The sequence below is a fragment of the Trachypithecus francoisi genome, unplaced genomic scaffold, assembly GCF_009764315.1.
Source record: "Trachypithecus francoisi isolate TF-2019V2 unplaced genomic scaffold, Tfra_2.0 Lachesis_group21, whole genome shotgun sequence".
In the NCBI taxonomy this organism is placed as follows: domain Eukaryota; kingdom Metazoa; phylum Chordata; class Mammalia; order Primates; family Cercopithecidae; genus Trachypithecus; species Trachypithecus francoisi.
The window spans coordinates 27302900-27326718 of NW_022681467.1; the positions used below are offsets into that span (position 1 = coordinate 27302900).

At 52.3% G+C, this 23819-nt stretch overlaps 1 protein-coding gene across 1 annotated transcript; it reads left to right on the top strand.

Annotated features, from left to right (window-relative positions):
* The first annotated feature begins 7127 nt into the window (after nt 1-7127).
* MYLK2 (myosin light chain kinase 2) lies at nt 7128-23106 on the top strand. Its single transcript, XM_033186056.1, has 13 exons — nt 7128-7258; nt 7363-7462; nt 7956-8376; nt 9262-9557; nt 11305-11410; nt 12083-12176; nt 14426-14535; nt 14618-14759; nt 19278-19348; nt 19473-19601; nt 20161-20313; nt 20462-20594; nt 22157-23106. Exons 2-13 carry the CDS (start codon nt 7411-7413, stop codon nt 22235-22237), a joined length of 1788 nt encoding a protein of 595 aa, XP_033041947.1. The 5' UTR covers nt 7128-7258; nt 7363-7410; the 3' UTR covers nt 22238-23106.
* Nucleotides 23107-23819: the final 713 nt, after the last annotated feature.

Genomic DNA, 23819 nt, shown 5'->3' on the forward strand with positions numbered 1-23819 from the left:
GCCAGGAGGTGCCTTGCCCAGCCCACCCCTCATCCTTTATTTGGAGGCCCCTCACTATCTCAGGCAGGGTCTTCTTCCCCCAGCAGCTGCTCAGAGCTTGCCATGCACCCCCTGATTCTTATGGTAGCCCAGTTTAGCAAACGGACCTGAAGTTTTATAAATAGCGCAATGGCAGGCTGGGAAGCTGTCCTGTGCAAGAGGACAGAACATGCATGCTCTGCTTCTGGAGCCATTTCCTGGGATCGGGTGATGGGAGCAACTTCTAGTGCAGATAAAGTCGAACTACTCATCTTCTGGGTCTATGCTTCGCACTTGGTCTTGCTTCTACTCTTTGGTATGTCTGTGGTTTTCCCCCCACTGCCTCTGCCTTTATGTGGTGGTGCTTCCAAGTCTGCTCCTGGGACGTTTCCTGTTCTTGGAACAGCTGCACCAGCCTGGGGTACCCTCCTGCTACCTGATCCGATAGGGAGGTGTCCAGTGGCTGTGGGCAATTTTCAGATGACCTTGTTCCCCTGACGTCATTAGATCACTATTTTTGGCTTTGCTGTTTATGCTGCAGAAGTTGGGCTGGGATGGGAGAGGAGGAATGAAGGAGGGGCTGCTCTTGGCCTCCCATTGTTCCAGGGTCCTAACAAGTAGGTGCATTTATTCTTCAACATTTACAGAGCACCTACTGAATGTCAGGCCCTAGGGCAACCAAACTGATTCTTCACTCACTTGTAAATTTATTTTTCAATGGGCATTGCTTTGTGGTACGGAGTAGTAATTAAATGTGAGGGCTCTGGAGCGAGACAGTTTGGGTTTAAATTCCAGCCGGCCATTTACTACCTCTGAAACTCCTCTGTGCCTCAGTTTCCTTTTGGAAATGGGAGTGATTATAGTATCTGCCTCATAAGGTTGCTCTGAAGATTAAAAGAGTTAGTATTTCTGTCTGACACATTGTAAATACACAATGAATGCTAGTGGCTATTACTACTAACCACAACAGCACCATGTATTGTACTAGGTACTTGGGATACAAAATTGAATGTGATGTAGTCTGCGTCTGTTTTGCACTGGCATCTGGACTCCAAGGGTCTCAGATATTGGGATGGGGTACCTAGTCAACACCAGTCAGAAAGAATACCTGCTGTGTGTACTACTATTTCCTACCTTGTGATGGAGGGCATTCAAGGGAAATAGAAACTGAAGTTTCTGGCTGGGCGTGGTGGCTCACGCCTATAATCCCAGCACTTTGGGATTATAGGGAGGCCAAGGAGGGTGGATTGCTTGAGGTCAGGAGTTCGAGAGTAGCCTGACCAAAATGAGGAAATCCTGTTTCTACTAAAAATGCAAAAAATTAGCTGAACATGGTAGTGTACACCTGTAATCTCAGCTACTCAGGAGGTTGAGGCAGAAGAATCACTTGAACCCAGGAGGCAGAGGTTGCAGTGAGCAGATATTGCGCCACTACTCCAGCCTTGGTGAAAGAGCGAGACTTCGGCTCAAAAAAACAGAAACAAAAAAGAAAATGAAGTTCCTGTCCTAGGAAAGCCTCAGAGCAGTGGCTCTTCACCCTGCCACACATCAGAATCTTTTGGGGAGATTTTAAAAAATACCAGCATTCTGGGCCCCACTCCAAATGTTCTGATTTAATTGGTCTGAGCTCGGAAGGGGCTCAGACTCGAGAGTTATAGAAACTCTCCAGGTGTTTTCATTGTGCATCAGGGTTGAGAAGTGTGGCCCCAGGTTATAGGGACATGAATCCTGGAAGCTGTGCATTGACTGCACCAGGGTGACTGTCAGGACAGTGCCTCAAAGCTGTTTCTTCTTCCAAGGCTCTCAGGATGCTTTCTAGAGAGCTGGCTCTCTGACCTGGCAGTTCTTGAACTTGGATGTGCATGAAAAATCACCTGAAATGCTGGTTTATAGACATTTCTGGGGCCTTATTCCAAGGAGGCTTCATTTTATTTTTTATCTTATTTTTATTTTTGAGACTGAGTCTTGCTCTATTGCCCAGGCTGGAGTGCAGTGGTGCAATCTCAGCTCACTGCAACCTCTGCCTCCTGGGTTCAAGCGATTCTCATGCCTCAGCCTCCCAAGTAGCTGGGATTATAGGTGCTCACCACCACGCCCGGCTAATTTTTATATTTTTAGTAGAGATGGCATTTCATCATGTTGGCCAGGCTGGTATTGGAACTCCTAACCTCAAGTGATCCGCCTGCCTTGTCCTCCCAAAGTGCTGAGATTACAGGCGTGAGCCACTTCGCCCATCCAGGAGGCTTCATTTTAAGCCAACTCTGGGGCTTAGGCACTGAGAAAACCCTGCAGTAGCTGAATTGCGAGTTCTCTGAGGCCCTGAGCCAAGAAGTCCTTCCATGGTGTTTTATAGCTCTTACCATTTTCTCTGTGAAGATATCTGTGTCCACGATATATTTGGAATTATTTATTGATCTGATTAAGAGTTACAAGAGTCATTTCCAAAAAAATTGGAAAATCTAGATGAATAAAGAATAAAAATAATCTCTCTTCGTACGCCTGTTAATATGTCCCTTTATATCCCTCCAGACATCTTCTTTGTAAATATTTTGAACAAAAAGGATCCCACTCCATGGCTGATTTTTATTTAATTAATTTATTTATTGAGATAGGGTCCCACCCTGTCACCCAGGCCATAGTGCAGTGACACAATCATGGCTCACTGCAGCTTCAAGCTCCTGGGGTCAAGCAATCCTTCTACGTCAGCCTCCTGAGTAGCTGGGACCACAGGTGTGCACTGCCATGCCTGGAGAATTTTTAAATTTTTTTGCAGAGATGGGGTCTCACTATGTTGGCCCAGGCTGGTCTTGAATTCCTGGGCTCAAGTGATCCTCCGGCCTCGGCCTCTTAACATGCTAGGTTACAGGCATGGTTGATTTTTATAGTCTTTTTTCACCTCAAATGTAACATGCCATGATTCTATAGCTCTCCCCCAATTTCATCTCTGTGTCCCCAGAGTGACCAGTTTAGTCCTTGTCACAGTAGAGCCTCCAGTAAATAATCTTAGCAATAAGATTCTACAATTGTGGGATGGAACAGTGTGTCAATTGCGTTTTCAGAGAAATCTATATCCAGTTCGCACACAGAATGCCCACAGATCTCTGCTTACTAACTTGGCTGGAAGGACAAGGTTTGCTATAAGGACAGCGATCTTACCCAGGGCTTTTCCAGAGACCTGAGAGGTCCTGCCAAGGCCCTGGGCTCAGGGGTCCAAGGTGGGAGAGGGCAAGAGAAAACAACGTGCTAATGCAGTCTTGAGTGGCTCTCAAACAGGAGCAGAGGGAAGACTGTGAGGGGAATTGGCTGCTCTCTTTGGAGTCAGAAAGGTTATTGCTCAACTCTTTGGATTTTCCATCACAGCTGAGCAGGGAGAGGGTCAGACTGGGCATGTCTTCTCTGAACAGGTCCTTTTAAAGCCTCTTGGCTGGACTGATTTCCTCTCCAGAGCCAAGGAAGCAGTGCCAGGGTGGAGTTAACCCCTTCACCCCCAACACATTCTTCCAGAGCTAGGTGAGCCTAGAAGCCTAGGCTCCTGGAAGGCAGAGCTACGCAGGGCAAGAGGCCTAAGGAGCCGTGAACTCTGGCTGGAGAAACCTTCCCTCTGGCCTTGTTAAATCCAACAGGCATAATTGCATCCTGCTGACCTTAATTCCACTGGCGGGTTTAATTGGTCTTGGCATTGCCCCACTTCCTGTCCTGCCTGTGTAGAGGCAGAGAGGGTGTCTGCACAGCTGGTGCAGGGTGGGGAAGCCCCTTCTTAAGGGTGGGCAGGGGTTCTGGCAGCCCCTAGGTGGGTGGAGGAAGTTTCCCCATGCCCCACCCCTGTGCCTCCAAGGGAGTGCTGAGAAACTTGGGGACTCCCAGGGAGCAGCTGGCTGGAGCAGGCAATTCTGTAGATTCGGAACCAGGCCAGGCTCTCATCCCAGTGAGAGGCACTGCAGGGGAGCTGGCGGGAACAGCTGAACCCTCTACCTGGGGTGTCCACAACATTATCGGGCCCCCACAGTGCTGTAGGTCCTGTGCCATTGGGCACTTTTTACATATGTGCTGGCTAAATGCTCCCAGCCATACTGTGAGAGGGAGGCAATGGGGCAGAGCAGTTATGAGCAGAGCCTTGGGTTAGATGGGTCCAATCCTAACTCTGTGACTTTGTCCTGTGACTCAGTTTTCCTGTTACTTCTGTGAAATGGGAATGAAAGAGCTGACATTTATACAGCACTCACTATGCTCACACACTCTGTTCTAATGCTTTGTCTACCTCCTGGGAGACAGGTGCTCTCCTTAAGGATGAGGAAACAAGTGAAGGCATTGTTCCAAGCTCACAGTTACTGGTCGCAGCGCTTCATTGACAGATCTCCTAATCACTGCATGGTAGGGAGTTGTAAAAATTGAAGGAAGGATACTCATGAAGCTGCTTACCCCAGGGCCTGGTCCATTTTAGGAAGAATTCAATAAGAGTTATTATTCGAGAATAATAATTGTAACAAAAGTAGCACTAATGCCCCTGAAGTTGTCCCAGCCTGGATTTTGGTGTCATTGGGAGGTGGCTCTGGATTTGAATTTGAAGCCACTCACTAGCTGAGTGACTGTGGGGACAAGCCACTTCCCTCTCTGAGCATCAGTTTTCACACCTTTAAATGGTCTAACACTTGGCCCCTACAGTCCCTTCTGAGGATCCAGGGAGCTGGATCTTTGGCATAGTCAGGCCTGGCCCTTGGTGGGCACTCAATAAATGACTGGAATTGATAACCACAATAATAACAAGGAGATGCCAGCAAGGTCCAGCATAGGGAAGTAACCCCACAAACACCAGTCTAGAGCTTTCTGGTCAATCAGTTATTTACTCATCAGACACTTATGGGCAAGACTCTGTGCTGGGGATGTGTTTAGCCCCTGGCCTTGAGGGGGCTCCCAGACAGTGTCAACCAATGGTGGGATCAGCTGGGGCACTGCGGGGAGGCGAGAAGCAGGGGACCCAACATTCCAAATTAAACTAGAACATGCTCTGGGCCAGATAGAGGGCCTGGAGTTCCTGATGATTGGCATGGACAGGAAACATTTCCACCTTTTGAATGCTGCAAGATCCACAAAGGGGTTACTCAGCAGGGAGAAGGGGTCGAGGCACAGGCTGGGATGTTTTAGGAAAGAAAGAGGACTTTGGAGTTTTTGAAGAAGACATTCCAAGCTCAACTCCTGTCCTTGCTGATTCCTTTAACTCTCCTCGTCCTCATCCAGAAAATGGGATGAGCGCTCCCCACAGAGTTATCATCAAGATGATGCTTAAAGGCAAGATGGCTAAAACGAATGACAGGTGCTCAGCACGTGAGAGCTCCCTTTCTGCAGGGGACCTGGGTTCAGAGCTCAGTTCAGCCCCTTCCAAGCTGTGTGACTTTGAGTAAATTACATAACCTCTCCATGCCTTAGTTTCCCCATCTCTCTAGTACCTACCACACTGGGTTCTTCTGAGGACTACTTGGGTGAATCAACATGAGAGCATGCAGAGCGAGGCCAGGCACGTGGTCAGTGCTGTATAGGCATCAGCTGTTACTTTTGCTTCCTGGAAGAGGCAGACTGTTGACCTTAAAGAAGAGAAATGGAGGAGAGGAGGACTGGGCCTGGAGAGGAGGGCCAGGCAGAGCAGAAGTAGTCAAGACTGAGGAAGGAGCTCCAACTATGGTTTTTACCAGCTTATACCAAAAACCCTTGACATTTGCTCACAAAACAAAACAACCCACTCATTTTGAATAGTAACCTGTTCACACAGTTCATGGTTCAAACAGAAAAGTAAAAGTATATACAGTGATGTCTCCTTCCCACCCTTGCGCCCCAGTTCCTTGCTTATCCTACTAAATAAATTCTTACGTGTATAAAGTGAAATATTATATATTATTCATCCCCCGCTTTTTGTTTTTTGCACAAACAATAGCACACTCTACATGCTACTTTGCACCTTGCTTTTTTTATTCCCCCCACTTTGGTGGTCGCTTTTTGTCAGTTCATTAACAGCTTCCTCAGTCTTTTTTTATAGGTCCCTATTTCCCCACTGCTTAGGGGGGCTGCATTCTCCCTCCCTTCTCTCATCAAGCGTTTTTCCATTGGCTTCCCATATGATAGAGGAGCCGAGGCCATGGAGTGAAGTGACTGGTTTGCTGTAGTCGGGACCTGCACCTGGATAACCACTCTACAGCTACTTCATTTTATTTTACTTTTTAAAGTATAAAGACCAGGTCTTGTTATATTGCCCAGGCCAGTCTCCAACTCCTGGCCTTGAGTGATCTTCCTGCCTCAGCTTCCCAAAGTGTTGGGATTACAGGTGTGAACCACTGCATCCGGCCTCTAGAGCTACTTCTAATGCACCCAGGTCTGGCCAGTTCTCAAGGGCCCCCTCTGAGAAAGGCTCTGGGTGATGGAAGGCTCCTTGGATCAGAGCTGTCCCCATCCCATCTTGAACACTTTAGTGGAGGATCCTTGAAAAGACTCTCTGCCAGCCCCGTTCTTCCATGTGGGTCATGGGTGAGAACTGGATGAGCTCGGGGGAGGGGCACAGAGCACTCTCCATCTCCCATGGCTATTCAGGGCAGCCTCCGTGTCCCTAGGAGCCCAAGAAAAGGACAGTTTCAAAAGAAACAGCTTCCAGGCCTAAGGACGTGTTGAGCAAGTGCCCCTGAGACAATTTCTTACCCAAAGATGATCCAAGCAGGTCCAGATGTTGGGGCACAGAGCTGGGCACTAGGGTCAGGGAGATCATCCCTGGGACTTCGTGGCTTTAGCCAGGTTCTGGGGAGCCCCAGGAAATGTAGCACACAGGTGGGCAGGCCAGGGCTCAGCCTGGGGACACTCTTGCCCTTCAGGCCTACCTGAGTACTCCCCTTCTTCCAAGCCCCCTCTGATCCTGTCCAAGTCAGGGATACTGAGCAAGGCCTGGGGAAAGGGCTGCTCCCCCAGCGCCCCAGATACCCCTCCCTTTTCTCTTCTCGCTTGTTCCAACATCATTCTCCCCCCAGTCGGGCCATGGGAAGAATGCCGTGTCCTCTGAACAGGGGCCAAGAGTGACAGGTGGTGGCAGCCCTAGCTGCATGGCCCCTGGTGTAAGAGATCCTCTCCTCCGTCCCCGCCTCCACTGCCCACACCCCTGCCTCCGCCTCTGCCCACCAGGTCCAATCCCTTACAACTGCCCAGGACTGCTCCTGAGCAGCCGCTGGGAGACAGACGGCCACCAGGTTGCCCCTCTCTACTCCAGGTACCGCTCTCCCCTCAGTTAGCAGGCCTCAGTTTCCTGTCTCACTGCAGCCAGACGAGAGGGGAAATTGGACAGCCTGACACACCCCGCTCTTGTTTCTGCAGCTAGAAAGACTTGAGTTAGACAAGCAGCAGCACACGCCTCCCTATCTCATGGCGACAGAAAATGGAGCAGTTGAGCTGGGAATTCAGAACCCGTCAACAGGTGCCAAGCTGGGGCAGGAGATGGAGGGAGGAGCTTGGGAAGGGGGGTTTTGAATCCAGGGCTGGGCAGGTTCCTCAGTGGGAGTTCTGTGCCCCAGCCTTCTTTGCATGGTGCATGGGGGACCCAGAAACAGAGGAATCTCTGGCTAGGGTTGGGCTGGGTCCAGGGCCTGTATGAAGCCCTTACTGGAGAGACCAGGAAAATGTGAAGCCACCAGGGATGGCTACTGGGGATGCACCTAAACAGTCAGGGCATGGATGATGGGGGCCACCAAGGCCCACCCAAAGGGCCGGAAGCCTCCCACAGAGGCCCTCCAAGGTTGCAGCAGCTCATCTCTAGGGGCCATCAAGTGGCCCCAGAGACTCAGTGGGACAAGCATTTGCAAGTTGTTGCCTGGGTGGGAACCTGGGCCCAGAGCTGGTCTCTGCCCAGCCTGGGTGGGGAGGGAGGGAAAGGAGGGTGGATCCTGATGGGTATCTCACCTCCTTTGCAGACAAGGCACCTAAAGGTCCTGCAGGTGAAGGACCCCTGGGTACAGGGAAAGACCCTGGCCCCTCAGACCCAAAGAAAGCTCCCGATCCACCCACCCTGAAGAAAGATGCCAAAGCCCCTGCCCCAGAGAAAGGGGATGGTACCCTGGCCCAACCCTCAACTAGCAGCCAAGGCCCCGAGGGAGAGGGTGACAGGGGCGGGGGGCCTGCGGAGGGCAGTGCTGGGCCCCCGGCAGCCCTGCCCCAGCAGACTGCAACGCCGGAGACCACTGTCAAGAAGCCCAAGGCTGAAGAGGGAGCCTCAGGCAGCCAGGATCCTGGAGAGCCCAGGGTGGGCAAGAAGGCAGCAGAGGGTCAAGCAGCAGCCAGGAGGGGCTCACCTGCCTTTCTGCATAGCCCCAGCTGTCCCGCCATCATCTCCAGGTGAATATCCCCTCCTGGGAGTGGGGAGGGGTCCTGTGGCTCCTACCCGAGGGTTCCTGCTTAATTCCCTTGTCTTAGGCATGGTCGTCATCATATTCGGTGCTGGGAATGGTAGTTCTGACATTCAGTTTCCTCTGTCCTGAGCACTGCATCTACCACCTTGTCCCTTGCAGAAACCAGAACCTTGCCATAATTCGTAGAAGGCTGGAATAAGAGAGACCCTCAAAGACCGTCTAGGTTGAACATATCTTCTCTAGGCTTCTGGGATCCAGAGTTCCCCTTACTCCATGGGCTTAGGTCTAGCCAAGGGCAGGATTGAGATGTCAGGCAGAAAGGCTAAAGGTGTCAGGCAAAAGGCTGTGTATTTCCTAGGACATCCAGCGTTTTCCTGTTCTTAATATAATTATTGGTAAGATATGAAAAGATGACTAATAACCAGATAGGAGGATCACTGACAATATTTTCATAACCATAATATAGCACATCTGTGATGCAGTCAGTTATACTTACCTGAATGCTAACGAGGTCATTAATGATATATTGTAAGCCACAATAATAACACCATATCAATTTGGTAATTATGTATTAATTATGTCACAACAGATTTTATGAATCAAGAGCTACATAACTCCCTAGTTGTATCCACATGATGATTAACCATATCAACAATCCTATTAATAGTTATTAATGATTTATTAGTGTGTTGGTAGTCAAGATAATGACCACAGTCATGAACATCCCTTGATTTTGTACCAAGTGAATTTAGCTGTATTACAACATGCATTTGGGATGGGGTTGGATTAGCTCTGCAGATTGCATTGAGACTTGCCTGAGGCCACAGGCTGTGGCCACTGAGGGCTTCACCTCTGTGTTCTCACCTTCTAGTTCTGAGAAGCTGCTGGCCAAGAAGCCCCCAAGTGAGGCATCAGAGCTCACCTTTGAAGGGGTGCCCATGACCCACGGCCCCACGGATCCCAGGCCAGCCAAGGCAGAAGGAAAGAGCATCCTGGCAGAGAGCCAGAAGGAAGTGGGAGAGAAAACTCCAGGCCAGGCTGGCCAGGCTGAGGTGCAAGGGGACACCTCAAGGGGGATCGAGTTCCAGGCTGTTCCCTCAGAGAAATCCGAGGTGGGGCAGGCCCTCTGCCTCACAGCCAGGGAGGAGGACTGCTTCCAGATTTTGGGTAGGCTGCTTCCAGATTTGGGGGCAGGTGGGGGCTGGGGCTGTCCTGGGGCCATGGGGAGGGAAGGGGGCTGTCAGTCCCAAGTCTCCTGTTCGGCGGTCTGAACTTCCCTGAGCCATACCTTACCCAGGCCCATTCATCTAAGGGTCACACAACTCCAGAAAGTATTTCCTTTTTAATGAATACTTATTCATTTGTTTGTTTTAAAAGATAGGATCTTGCTATGTTGCCCAGGCTGGCTTCAAACTCCCAGCCTCAAGTGATCCTCCTGCCTTGGCCTACTGAGTAGCTGGGACTATAGGCATGTACAACCATGCCTGGCTTTTTTCAATCTTATTTTTTAAAATTTATTTTTACTTTTAAATTTGGTATTCCCTTTTGATAGGTGGGGAAAGGAAGGCTCAGAAATGGGAAAATAAAGTGCCCAAAAATATCCAGTGACGACAAGATTTGAACCTGTCAGGCCACCCAGACTCCAGAACCCACTTTTGACTTTTTTCCACTTTGACTAAAATGGGGTTAAAAAAAAAGAAAAATCAGGCAGATTATTGGAGCAACATAAACTCTCTGGTCTATGGAATTTGGAGTCAATCTGTAGAAGGGCTCAAATGCCAGGCTTACTAGCTAAACTGCACAGTGGGGTGGGGTCATGGGAGCTATAGAGGGCTCATGAGCTGAGGAGTAGTGCCTGTGTGTGGGAGCAGTGACCAAGGAAGCTGGAATGTGCAATGGGGCAGTACTGTGGAGTGGCCTTCATTGATGATTAAACAAGCAGCCCGTGGCTTATTCGTGGGCCGCAGAGAGCTCTGAGCCTGAGTGAGCTTGGCTAGCAGGTGAATAGGGAAAGGGCCTGGGCAGGGGTGCGGCAGGGCTGGGGGTGGGGTGAGATGGGGTCAGGAGAGCCCAGAGTGTCCTGATACCCCCCTGCCTCCAGACTGAAGTGCCCTGGGAGACCCGCCAGCCTGACTGGTGAGCGGCACCGTGCCACCCAGACAGGGTGGGAGGACCTGGCGGCTGGGCGGCAGCCAGGAGCCCTGCCTCCGCCCCTAGCAGCCGCAGAGACCTCCGCCCCGCCCCGAAATTGCATCCTAGGGTGACGGGATCTGAACCAGCTCCAAAGGCCGTCTGATTTATCACCAGCCCGGCTTCCCTGCTGCCTCTTGCTATTTATAAAGAGGTTTCATTTCCCGAGGACAGCCTGCCGACCTGCCAGCCTTCAGGGCGAGCGGTTCCCCACACTTGTCGCTAGGTGGCGACCTCTCCCCACCAAACAGCCCAGTCCCTGGTCCCGCCCCGCCATAGGCGGTCTGGCCAGCTTATGGTGTTACTGGAATGGCGGGTGGGCAGGTCCCACCACCTACCCCGTCATTCAGATATAGCAACCCCACTGCCCGGCATTCCGCTGTATAGCTGCTGTGTTTGATTGTTTTTGGTGGAAATGCAGAGATAGCTCGGGATGGAGTCCTCATGCCTTATAATGCAGAGGGTTCAAAAAAGCCAAGCTCCCATCCCGTTTGTTCTGCCAGGAGAATCTGGGTCCTCTCTGATAGGGGGTGTTGTGTTGGTGGCAGAACTGACGTTGGAAACTGGGCCCCATAGCCCCTATCCTGGTGCTAGGTGTCTCCCAGGTATCACTTGGTGAACTTAACTTCCCCGGTGGGGCCCAGGCCAGCAGGAGGGGGTGGTGCCAAGGGGAATCCTCAGCAGCCCCTGGCGCTGACCATGAGGGCTGTGATCTGTCCCCTAGATGATTGCCCGCCACCCCCGGCCCCCTTCCCTCACCGCATGGTGGAGCTGAGGACTGGAAATGTCAACAGTGAATTCAGTATGAACTCCAAGGAGGCGCTCGGAGGGTGAGATCTGGGACCCCAGCTGGGCACTCATGGACAGAGAGCGCGCCAGGCTCCTGTGGCTTCACATTTCCCCTGTGCAAGGCCCAGACACGCACCCTGCTTAGACATGGCCACGTGGACACATTCACCTCTATGTGGGACACACACTGTGTGCAGCTGTCACATGCTGATGTGCACTCAGTGTTGCTGTCACTTACTCAGACACACTGTCAGCCATTCAGTGCTTCCGTAGGAAATACACAACATTTTCCTGTCTGTCTCAGCTCCAGGCACCACACTGACCCCCTCATGGTGATTCCTGCTTTGTAAAAAGCCCTGACTCAGTCTTGTACCTCTGCAGATCCTCCCTCTGCCTGAAGGTGCCCTCCCCCAGGGCCCAGGGCCTGCCTGCCCTAAACCTCTAAGGGTCGCATCCCAGGGCCATCCTCCCTACATGCCTGCCCTTCCTGTGCACGTGGTTTGTGTGGTTCAAAGAACCTGCTTCAGCCATTGTCCTGGCAGAACAGCTCACAGCTTCAGGAGGGAGTCAGGGCTGGCTGGGGTGAGTGTTCCCGTCTCACCAAAGGGGATCCAGAGGCACCACTGGGTCTGGGACCAAGTTAGGAACAGAGCAAAGGATGCCACTGACCCTGGTGGGCTCTGCGGTCCCCTTACAGCCTCTTCTCTTTCCAGTGGCAAGTTTGGGGCAGTCTGTACCTGCAAGGAGAAAGCCACAGGCCTCAAGCTGGCAGCCAAGGTCATCAAGAAACAGACTCCCAAAGACAAGGTAGTGAGGTGGGGGGATGGTATCTGCCCAGGATGGGGAGGGGATCCTTGGAGTGGGCACCTCTCGCCTCCCTCCACCGGTGCTGCTGAACCCACGGCCTGTTATGGGAGTTTGTTGCAGTGAAAATACTACACAGATAGATGGATGGACAGCCCTGCAGGAGGGGCCTGAGGACCCTATCCATAACCAGATACTTCAGTTACTGAACTTATCTGGGGACTTCCCCTTTTAGGCATGGGATATTCATGCCCTCTGGTTCAATTCAACAAACACTGATGAGTGTGGGCTCTGGACCAGGCCATGTGCTGGGCACTGGGGGTCCCGGAGTGAAGTGGGTGTGGTCCCTACCCTCAGGGAACTGATGCCAAGGTAAACAAGTCTGGCCTAGAGCTTTGCCTCTAGCACCCACAGCCTGGGCTAGGTTCAGAGGAGGCCACGAGCAGCATTTGTTCAAGGAATGAAAGAATGCAGGCAGGTAGAGTGAGGGAGTCTGCTATGTGAGGAGGTAATAGCAACCTCGTATGACCAGAGCTGTCACTCAGGGAAACTGGGGGTAGCATGTGGGAGTTCAAGAGAGCTTCTGGTTCAGGCTGAGGGGTCAGGGAAGCTTCCTGGACCAGCTGCCTTTTGAGTGAGGGCTTTGAGGAATGAGGAGACGTTCCAGTAGAGAAGGCAGGGGCAGAGTTTCAGGCAGAGGGGACTACGGGAGGAAAGGCTTGAGGGCCAGAGATAGCAGGAGGTGCCGGGGAGTGAGGGTCTGGGCATCCCAGACAGAAACTGCAGTGTGGGCACAGGCCTGCTCCCAGTGAGAGCATGAGAAGCAGCTCTAGTCGCTCTAGCCCTGGGTCCCATTATGGCTCTAAGCACACTGGAAGGAGTGCATTTTCTATGTGATAATGTCCTTCTTTGTCTGTTCCACTCACAGGGCCTGGATCTGTATTATTGACTCCTGGGTCCCAGGCCTCTATCACAGGCTCTGGCTCAGCGTAGATGCTCAGCACCTACCTGTGGCTCAATTAACTGGAGTCAGTTATCAGTTGATAACTATTGAGCACTTTTCCTTACCATCTACTGGGTCAGGGGCTGGGGAAATGCTAGTGAAATAAAAACACCCCCGCCCTCATGGGCTGACATGTTAGAGTGGACGGAAAGACAATTAAAACAGAAAGCAAAAGAAAAAAAAGAGAGAGAGAGAAGAGAAAAAAAAGGCGTGGCATCAGGTGCTGAGAAGCGCTAGGAGGGAAAAGAAAGCCAGGTAGGGTAGAGGGGTACAGGGCTGATGAGTGCCCTTTTACATAGGGAGGTGAGATCAGTCCTCTCTGAGAAAGAGGTATGTGAGGTGAGACCTGAATGAAGGAGTGGGTAAAGGCAGAAGGGGAGCCATTCTGGCAGTGAAACAAGGGTTAGTGTTTAACCATTGGATCTGGGTAGGGCAGGTGTGGAGAGAGGCCCGATTTACAGCATTTGCCATTTCCCATGGTGTAAGTATTCCTATTATAGCTGATATATCAGCCTACTGATGTGACAGCTGGCTTACAACTTTCTGAAAGTGACAAATAATGGTGTCTTAAACTAGGAAGGCGGTGGTGGAGGAGGTGAGAATGATTGGATGTATAATCTAGCTTGAAGGTAGACGATGTTGAAGAGTTGGGTTGGAGGTGGGGTGTGAGGGTGTGAGAGTAAGGGAAGAACTTAGGATGGCTCGTAACTTTTTGTCCTGCACCCTTGGGCGAAGCGTGGGAGTACTTTTGCTGCCAGGCAAGCTGAGAACAACTCAATTATGGGGAAGGGACGATGTCTAGGGTCTAATTTTGGACACGATAGATTTGAGATGTCTATTAGATAATGAAGGTAAGTAGACAGATATTGGAGTCTAGAATTCAATGGAGTGCTCAGAGGTTGAGATATGTATTTGGAAATTGATGACTTTGGATAAAATGTAAAGTCATGAGACTTGATGCAGATGCCCAGGGAGAGAGCAGAAAGAGGGAAGTGGTGAGGGGGGAGGATGGAGCCCTCGGCATGCTAGTACTCAGGAGAAGAGCCAGCGGAAGGAAGATGTCTCAGCAGGCATGACTTGGAGTGGTGAGGACCACAGATGTGGGGCTGGGGGAGAGAGGAGAGGTGAGGAGGAGGCTGAGCAGTGATCCGGGCAAGGCTAGCAGGCCTGGTCAAGGGTGTGGGTATGGAGGGTGGGTGGCAGGGAGTGATGGTGTCCAACTGGTACCCTTGACTTCCCTGGTCCCCAGGAAATGGTGTTGCTGGAGATCGAGGTCATGAACCAGCTGAACCACCGCAATCTGATCCAGCTGTATGCAGCCATCGAGACTCCGCATGAGATCGTCCTGTTCATGGAGTAGTGAGTGCCTGAAGTTGGGGTAGGGGCTGGGTGAGGGTACCAGCGGGCACGGAGCAAGCCGTGGAGGGGTCTCTGCACACAGCATCGAGGGTGGAGAGCTCTTCGAGAGGATTGTGGATGAGGACTACCATCTGACCGAGGTGGACACCATGGTGTTTGTCAGGCAGATCTGTGATGGGATCCTCTTCATGCACAAGATGAGGGTTTTGCATCTGGACCTCAAGGTACTGGACTGGGGCCTCCTGGGAAGGGTCAGGGGCAGCGTCCAACCCCCTGAGATCAGTGCTGTCACCAGCCATCCCTCTGCCCTCCCATCTCTCCCTTTCTTCCTTCATCCATCCTTCCCTTCATAGATTCAGAAAGGGTTTATGGAATACTTACCAATGCCAGGAGCCAGGGACACAGCCAAGGGAAGGGGTTGGGGGGAAGACATGGTACCAGCTTTCATGGAACTTCTAGTCTAGTACTAAGTATTTGTTGAAAGGGCCTTTTGCAGTCCTGTGAGCCCCAAGCTCAGTGTGTTACACAGACCAGTGACTAGTAAGTGTTGCAATAGCACCTGCCTCAGTGTTGGCCCATGACAGGTACTATGAGTGTCTGATCATTTATTCAAAATCAACAAATATTTCTTGAAGTCTTACTTTATGCCAGGCAATGCTCTAGGTGGTGGAGATCCTGTGGTGAACCAAACATAAAAATCCCTTCATTCTTGGAGCTCTCAAATAAGTATAACATCAGTGCAGCAATGTGCATGAGGTAGGGGCTAACAAAAATGTTTCATGAAAGAATATTGATATCCCTTTTCTTTTTTTTTGAGATGGAGTCTCACTCTCTTGCCCAAGCTGGAGTGCAGTGGCGTGATCTTGGCTCACTGCAACCTCCACCTCCTGGGTTCAAGCGATTCTCCTGCCTCAGCCTCCCAAGTAGCTAGGATTACAGGCACCTGCCACCACACCAGGCTAATTTTTGTATTTTTAGTAGAGACAGGGTTTCACCATGTTGGCCGGACTGATCTCGAACTCCAGACCTCAAGTGATCTACCCACCTCAGCCTCCGTAAGTGCTAGGATTACGGCCATGCGCCACTGTTCCCGGCCTGATATCCCTGTTCTGACCTTGCTCACTACCGTGCACATAGTAGGTCAGGAAGAGCAGATAGGCTTTTTTTTTTTTTTGAGACGGAGTCTTACTCTGTCGCCCAGGCTGGAGTGCAGTGGCCGGATCTCAGCTCACTGCAAGCTCCGCCTCCCGGGTTCACGCCATTCTCCTGCCTCAGCCTCCTGAGTAGCTGGGACTATAGGCGCCCGCCACCTCGCGCAGCTAGTTTTTTTGTATTTTTTAGTAGAGACGGAGTTTCACCATGTTAGCCAGGATGGTCTCAATCTCCTGACCTCGTGATCTGCCCGTCTCGGCTTCCCAAAGTGCTGGGATTATAGGCTTGAGCCACCGTGCCTGGCCGATGTTTTTTTTGTTTGTTTGTTTCTGTTTTTGAGACAGAGTCTTGATCTGTGGGCCAGGCTGGAGTGCAGTGGTGCGATCTTGGCTCACTGCAACCTCTGTCTTCTGGGCTCAAGCAATTATTTTGCCTCAGCCTCCCACGTAGCTGGGATTACAGGCATGTGCCACCACACCTGGCTAATTTTTGTATTTTTAGTAGAGACAGGATTTCACCAGGTTTGCCAGGCTGGTCTCGAACTCCTGACCTCAGGTGATCTGCCTGCCTTGGCCTCCCAAAGTGCTGGGATTACAGGTGTGAGCCACCGTGCCTGGCCGCAGATAGGTTTTATACATTGCAGCAACTCCAGTCAGTTGTCAGTAGCTGTCCAGAGCTCAGTGTGGAGCTCTGGGTGTGGAGCAGGCAAGGGCAGCAGGAGTGCAGGGGGTTGGCAGTCCTGATGGCAGGTATTAATGCTGTGGGTTAAGTGGCAGGACATGGAATCTTAATGTGTAGGCGTGTGAGCACCCATCAGCAAAGTGGATGGTAGTTTCATTCACTCATTCCATAAGCACATGCTGGCTATTTTCTTTAATTCATTCGTTAAGCACGTGCTGGGTACCTGCTCCTGGAAGGCCTGGTGCTAGGCATAGGGACTATGAAGGAAATGGTCCCTGTCTCATGGAGCCTCCAGGGGAAACAGACATTCATAAAACAGTGACTAACTAAATAGGTCACTTTAAGCAATGAAAAGTGTACGAGAAAATACGCAAGAGTAATGAGGAATCGCACTGGGTGAAGTTGAAGTTGGCACAGCTCTGAAGCAGACGGGGAGATGCTGTTGCTGCCTCTAACACCTGTCCCAGTTTTGCTCTGTGACTGATGCTGTCTGAGTGAGGGTGCCATCTTCCCAACAGTTCCCTGGGTTAGGCGTGTTAGTATCACTGCCACTGACAGAGGAGGACACAAACAGTGAGGAGGTGGGTTTCAGTGGGGCCAGAGTGGATGCAGGGAATTTAGATGCTGATAGAGTACGTAAGCCAGGAGAGAGATGCTGGGGTCTTGAGCCAGAGTGTCAGTTGGGGAGGGGAGGGAAAGGGACCAGATGGAGGATACATTTTGGACATAGAGCCAATCTGATGTGCTGAGGGTTTGCATGTGTGAGGGTTAGGAAAAGAAAGGATCAAGTGTGAGTCCTGAGTTACTGGACAGATGGTGGCCCCTTCACTGAGCCAGGGGCAGTTGGTGCCTGCATGATGACTTTGGAAGCCTGCCTTTCGCTTGTGAAGGCTAATTGCTTTGGGGTAGAATAGGGTCCCCCAATTAAAATGCAGTGCTCTGGGAAGAAGCTCAGTCGTGAGCCTCTATATCTAAAACGTGTTTTTTTTTTCAGGATAACTATACATTTTTCATCAAAAAAGTGTTTCACAGCCAAGTAGGTTGAGTGCCCTCCAGCCCACAGGCCATGTCCTGGGTCTCTGAGGGCCTTCCATGTGTAGACGGATCTGAGGGCCTTCCATGTGTAGACGGATCTGAGGGCCTTCCATGTGTACACGGAGAATCTCTGAAAGGAGATTTAAGTCTGCTTCATTTCTCCAAGTGCTTGTACCCTGGGACCCTTCTTTTCTTTCCTGTTTTGTGGGACACCAGGCCAAGCTATTAAAATCATTCTACTCTGAGTTAATCTATCAGTTGTAAAAGTGCCTTCAGAAAGTGTCTCATTAGGGGACTTGAGTCAAATGCCCACAGAGCCCAGACAAATAACAACAGCATGTTGAATGGGAGGATCGGGGGGTGGTGGCGGCCACGGGAGAGCTGGAGGACGTTTGTCCCATCTCAGGCTGTCAGTGGCAACTTGCTCCAAGGCATGTGGCCCATGTGGCCAGGGCTTCCGGTATTTCAGGAGGTGCTGGAATTCAGGGTTTTTGTGCAAAATCTCCTGCCTTTGAACCATTGTTAACTTAAAAATGTTTATACCCTGCAACCTCAGATTAGTCCTGTGTCCTTGTGTGATAGGAAGAGGAAACGGAGGCCCAGAGTAGAGAGGAACTGGGCTTATAGTAACGTCATCCATGTGTTCACTTGTGCATGGGACACAGGTTTCCCCTGAGCCTTGGCTGAGCCCCTACTGGGTGCCTTTGTTAGACCCTGAGGGTGGGACCCAGGAGGCCAGGAGAAGATGGTCCCTGGCCTGGAAGAGCCAGCCCTGTAGTGGTATCAGAACATCACAAGGCCAGTGCTGGAGTCAGTCCCGCGTTCATTTCCTGGCTCTGTCGCTTACTTGCTGGGCAACTATGACCTAGTCACTTCTGTGCCTGAGCCTCAGCTTTCTCAGCTGTCAAATGGGAATGGATGGTAATAGTATCTCAGTGTCACAGTTTCATCTCAAGGTAACAGTGTGTGCCTCCTAGATCTTTGGGAAGGACTGGGGAGCTAAAGTGAGAAAGTGAGTGGACTGGGCCTTACGTTTTGTAGCTCGTCATCATCACTAACTGGGGTGACAAGAGTAGGTCATCTTCCGGCAACCCTGGAGTGGTTTGAAGCCCCATGTTCCCGAGAGGAAGACTCTCCGGAACTGAGCTGGCATCCTTCTTTCTCGCCTCTCTGGAGCTTCATGTATCTGGTGGTGGCCCTGCACTGGCCCCCCAGCCCGGGGCAGGGAGTAGCAGGCTATCATGCCTCCTCTCCACAGGCTTCTGTTTCCCCATCCTCAGAACTGCTAGAATGTGGTAGTTCTTTCATGGCCTTAGACGGAGGGGATCCCACCTGACCCCATCACGGCAGGTCCTGTGCTTCAAGGCCTCGCAGAAGCCCCTCTTGGGGGACTTGCCTCAAGATCTCTCTGTAGTCGGGCGCGGTGGCTCACCCCTGTAATCCCAGCACTTTGGGAGGCCGAGGTGGGCGGATCATGAGGTCAGGAGATCGAGACCATCCTGGCTAACACAGTGAAACCCTATCTCTACTAAAAGTACAAAACAATTAGCCAGGCGTAGTGGCGGGTGCCTGTAGTCCCAGCTACTCGGGAGGCTGAGGCAGGAGAATGGCATGAACCCAGGAGGCGGAGCTTGCAGCAAACCGAGATGGCACCACTGCACTCCAGCCAGGGGGCAGAGCGAGACTCCGTCTCAAAAAAAAAAAAAAAAAGATCTCTCTGTGCCCAGAGCAGGCAGGGCTGGAGGGTCTCTGGCAGCTGCCCACTCTGGCAGCTTAGACCTCTGCCTCAGGGAGCCTGGGGCTTGCATGGGCCTGGTGGGAGAGGGAGGGTAAGCTGGTCAGAGGCCAACCCAGGCCACCCCCTTTCTCCTCAGCCAGAGAACATCCTGTGTGTCAACACCACGGGGCATTTGGTGAAGATCATTGACTTCGGCCTGGCACGGAGGTACCACCCGGGTGGGTGGGGAGGGTAAAACAAGACTCTGAGGTTGGCAGGGGATGGGGGTGGGGTGGAGGGGGCATGGGTACAGGCCGGGAGCTGTGCTCTGAGCCCTTGGTCTCTCCTCCAGGTATAACCCCAACGAGAAGCTGAAGGTGAACTTTGGGACCCCAGAGTTCCTGTCACCTGAGGTGGTGAATTATGACCAAATCTCCGATAAGACAGACATGTGGAGTATGGGGGTGATCACCTACATGCTGTGAGCTCCGAGGCGGGTCGTGTTTATGGGGTTGGTGGGGCATGGGGGCAAGCGGCTGAGGCCAAGATTGGCCCGGGGGTCCTGGTAAGGTGGTTCCACCTCCCCTATCCCTCAGTCAGAGGTCTGCTGGGGTTGGGGGTGCTAGGGAGAACAGGAAAGGGGAACGTGGTACCCATTTTATAGATGGAAAAACCAAGGTCCCTATAAAGGCATCTGGACAGCAGGTTTCGGATGACCTGGGGTGGGCAGAGGGCCAGTGGACATTTCCTATGTTTTCACCACATACCTTGCACTCGTCATTCCTCATCTTCACTGTCACCTGGGAAGCTGGGATGATTATGCCCATTTTACAGATGAGAAGAGTGAGGCTCAGAGAGGGGAGGTGACTTACCCAAAGTCACCCAGCCAGATTCAAACCCAGGTCTGTCCCATGAGAGGCTGGGGGTCTTTTCAGCACATGGCGCTGCCTCCTAGGATCTGCCCCTGTTCCCTACCCTCCTGAAGGTGACTCAGCACCTGCAATCTCACCTCCCTGCCCCCTGCTATCCCCTCCCTCTAGGCTGAGCGGCCTCTCCCCCTTCCTGGGAGATGATGACACAGAGACCCTAAACAACGTTCTATCTGGCAACTGGTACTTTGATGAAGAGACCTTTGAGGCTGTATCAGACGAGGCCAAAGACTTTGTCTCCAACCTCATCGTCAAGGACCAGAGGTGAGGCTCACCCCAGAACCTGAACTGTATGTGTGCAACCTTAGTGTGTCTGAGTGCTGGCAGGGCAGGAGCCGGGTAGAGAGGCCAGCTCAGCCCATGGGGCCTCATGAGCATGCAGCCCACCCTCACCATGCTGCCTCTCCCCCAGGGGCCGGATGAGCGCAGCCCAGTGTCTCGCCCACCCCTGGCTCAACAACCTGGCAGAGAAAGCCAAGCGCTGTAACCGACGCCTTAAGTCTCAGATCTTGCTTAAGAAATACCTCATGAAGAGGCGCTGGAAGGTACTGCTGGATTCGGGGTGGGGAGGAGGGAGGACTCTGGAGTAGGAAGGGCTCCTGGCGCCAGATCCCAGCCTCCACCATCCCTGCCTTGGCAGGTTCTGTTGACCAGGCCGGGCTCTGTATGGAAGACAGGGTTTACTTTTCTGTTTTTGCCCTGGACTGGCTCCTGTCCTGGAGTGGAGACCTCCACCCAGCCTTCCACTCAGCCCCACCCAACTGGGGCTCTGGCTTCCTTCCTTCATTTTTCAAATATTTCTTGAGCATCTGCTACTTCTAGGCATTGGGATATAGGAGTGGACAAAAGAGACAAAGATCTGTCTTTGTGGACTTACTTTTGGTGGGAGGTGGGGCATTTTCTGTCTTTTTTTTTTTCTTTCAATACAGAGTATTACTCTGTCACCCAGGCTGGAGTACAGTGGCGTGGCGTGATCTTGGCTCACTGCAACCTCCACCTCCCGGGTTCAAGCAATTCTCCTGCCTCAGCCTCCCAAGTAGCTGGGATTACAGGTGCCTACCACCACACCTGGCTAATTTTTGTATTTTTAGTGGAGACAGGGTTTCACCATGTTGACCAGGCTGGTCTTGAACTCCTAACCTTGTGATCCGCCCTCCTCGGCCTCCCAAAGTGCTGGGATTACAGGTGTGAGCCACTGCGCTCGGCTGAGTTGGGGCATTTTCTAGAGCCCTGGGGAAATAGGGTTAAAGAAGGGTTTTAGAAAAAATAAGGGCCATCTGCCAGGAGAGAGGTTGCACTTTTATTATTATTATTTTTTTTAGAGACAGGGTCTCACTCTGCCTCACTGGCTGGAGCACAGTGGTGCCATCATGGCTCACTGCAGTCTTGACCTTCTGGGCTCAAGTGATCCTCTCCTTTGGCCTCCTGAGTAGCTGGGACCACAGACACATGCCACCATGTCCAGTTAATATTTTAAAAATATTTTTGTGGAGATGAGGTCTCACCATGTTGCTCAGGCAAGCAATCCTCCTGCCTCGGCCTCTCAAAGTGCCCAGCCTGCACTTCTAAATAGGGGGGTCAGGAAGGGTTCACTGAGAAGCATGTGAACAAAGACCTGAAGGTGGGGAGGGGTGAGCCATGCCAATACTGAGAGAAGAGTATTCCAGGCAGAGGGACGAGCCAGTACAAAGACTCTGAGGCAGAGGTGCAGTTGGTGAGTTTGAGGAACAGGTAGGAGGCCAGTATGGATGGAGTGGAGTGAGCAAGGAGGTAAGGAATGAAGTCAGAGAGGAAGAGGGGGACAGGAGGTGGAGGGACTCATCAGCTATGGCAAGGGGTTTATGTTTTACATGGAGCAAAACTGGAGCCATGGGAGTGTTTGGAGCAGAGCCATCCTCGGTTCAGGTCTGGCTGACCTATCCATTGAGTGAGGGAAGGACTCCTGGACAATGTCGTGTCATGGCGCCTCCTGTGGCCGTTTTGGGCACTGCGCCTTCCCTAGCCTGTGACCCTCCTGGACTGCAGGGGACTTAGAGGATGCTCAGACACCCTGCAGCTGCCCCCCTGTCCTGGTGTTAACTGGGACTCCCTGTCTTCTATTCTCTAGAAAAACTTCATTGCTGTCAGCGCTGCCAACCGCTTCAAGAAGATCAGCAGCTCGGGGGCACTGATGGCTCTGGGGGTCTGAGCCCTGGGCGCAGCTGAGGCCTGGACGCAGCCACACTGTGGCCGGGGCTGAGGCCACACAGCCCAGAAGGCCAGAGAAGGCAGCCAGATCCCCAGGGCAGGCTTGCCAGGACAAGGCTGTGCCAGGCTGGGAGGCTCGGGGCTCCCCACGCCCCCATGCAGTGACCGCTTCCCCGATGTGAGCCGCCTCAGAGTGTGGCCTCCCCAGACAGGGCTCCAGCCATTCGGCCACACCCCAGACTCCAGGCCCCTATTGAAGCCGCTCCCGGTTCCCTCCCCAGCTCCCCATCTTTGAACTGCCGCCGTGGTGACCCCTGCTTTTCCCCACTGGGAGCATCCTCAGCCTGGGCCTGCTCCTAGCTGGGGTGCCATGGCTGGGGGCTCTCAGCATGTAGGGCTTCTATGGTTGTGGATGGGAGGCTCCTGGCGGGGCAGGAAGGCCGCAACGCCGATTCCTAAGGCCCAGCTGCCAGGGGAGACAGAGCAGGCTTTGTGAGAGAGGACCTCTATGCCCCCGCCACCTCCCCACTCCCAGCAGATAAGGCCGAGCCCACACCATCTGGCCCAGGCTGGCCCCCACCCACCTTCCTTGCGACCACCAACACACAGGAACTCTGTGTGAGAAAGAGGGCGCCCAGCCCAGGCCTGGTGGATGGGGAGGGGAGAAGCCAGGGGACACAGGAGACCACCCCCGAGCTTGCCTCAGGGCCAAGCCAGCCCAACCCAACCACTGGGGGTCCCCATCTCGGGGATCACCCATGGCCTTAGATGATGGGGTCAGCAGGCCCAGGAGAAGTAGGAAGGCCATGGGGCAGCCCCCAACCTGCTCTCAGCTTGTGCCTTGTAAATAAATGTACAGGTTGGATGTGGCCTCCTTCCCTCTGTGTATGCCTGCAGTGGTGTGAGGTCGCCGATGACCACAGTTCACTGAGCACCTACTGTATGCCGGACACTTTAGCAACATCCGTCAGCTCATAGCGCAGTGGTTCATGCAGGCTCAGGTGCCAGACTTCGCAGCATATGATGTGGGCAGGTGGCTTCTGCATGTTGTGCCTCAGTATCCTCACCTGTGAGAGAGCAGTCAGAGCAACAGCCGACACTGGGTGTGTGATTACTGTGTGCCCAGCTTTACTTAAAGCACCTGTGCGTGTGTTAACTCATTTACTCCTCACAGCAAGGTTAAGGGCAGGTTTTATTTGTTTGTTTGTTTGTTTGTTTGTTTATTTAGATGAAGTCTCACTCTGTCGCCCAGGCTGAAGTGCAGTGGTGTGATCTTGGTTCACTGCATGCAACCTCCGCCTCCCGGCTTCAGGTGATTCTCACGAGGCGGGTATTATTCCTGTTTTACAGAGGGAGAAACTGAGCCAGAGAGAGTGTGCTAGGGTCTACCTCATAGGGTGGGGCCATGGCTGCAGCATCAGTCAGACTGAGCTAAGGCACTCAGGGCTGTGCTTGGCTCAGGGAACGATAATGTTCTTATCCTTACTCCACAAATGAAGAAACTGAGGCTCAGAGAAGAGAAGGAACTTGAATGCCACTCAACAAGTCAGGGACTGGGGCTTGAAAGGAACTTTTCCGTCTCC

Excerpts from the sequence above, each read along its gene's own strand:
- MYLK2 (XM_033186056.1), top strand. The coding sequence starts at position 7,411 with ATGGCGACAGAAAATGGAGCAGTTGAGCTGGGAATTCAGAACCCGTCA. Across the intron at positions 14,536-14,617 it reads ATCGTCCTGTTCATGGAGTA|CATCGAGGGTGGAGAGCTCT; the intron begins GTGAGTGCCTGA and ends CTCTGCACACAG. Across the intron at positions 20,595-22,156 it reads TCATGAAGAGGCGCTGGAAG|AAAAACTTCATTGCTGTCAG; the intron begins GTACTGCTGGAT and ends TCTATTCTCTAG.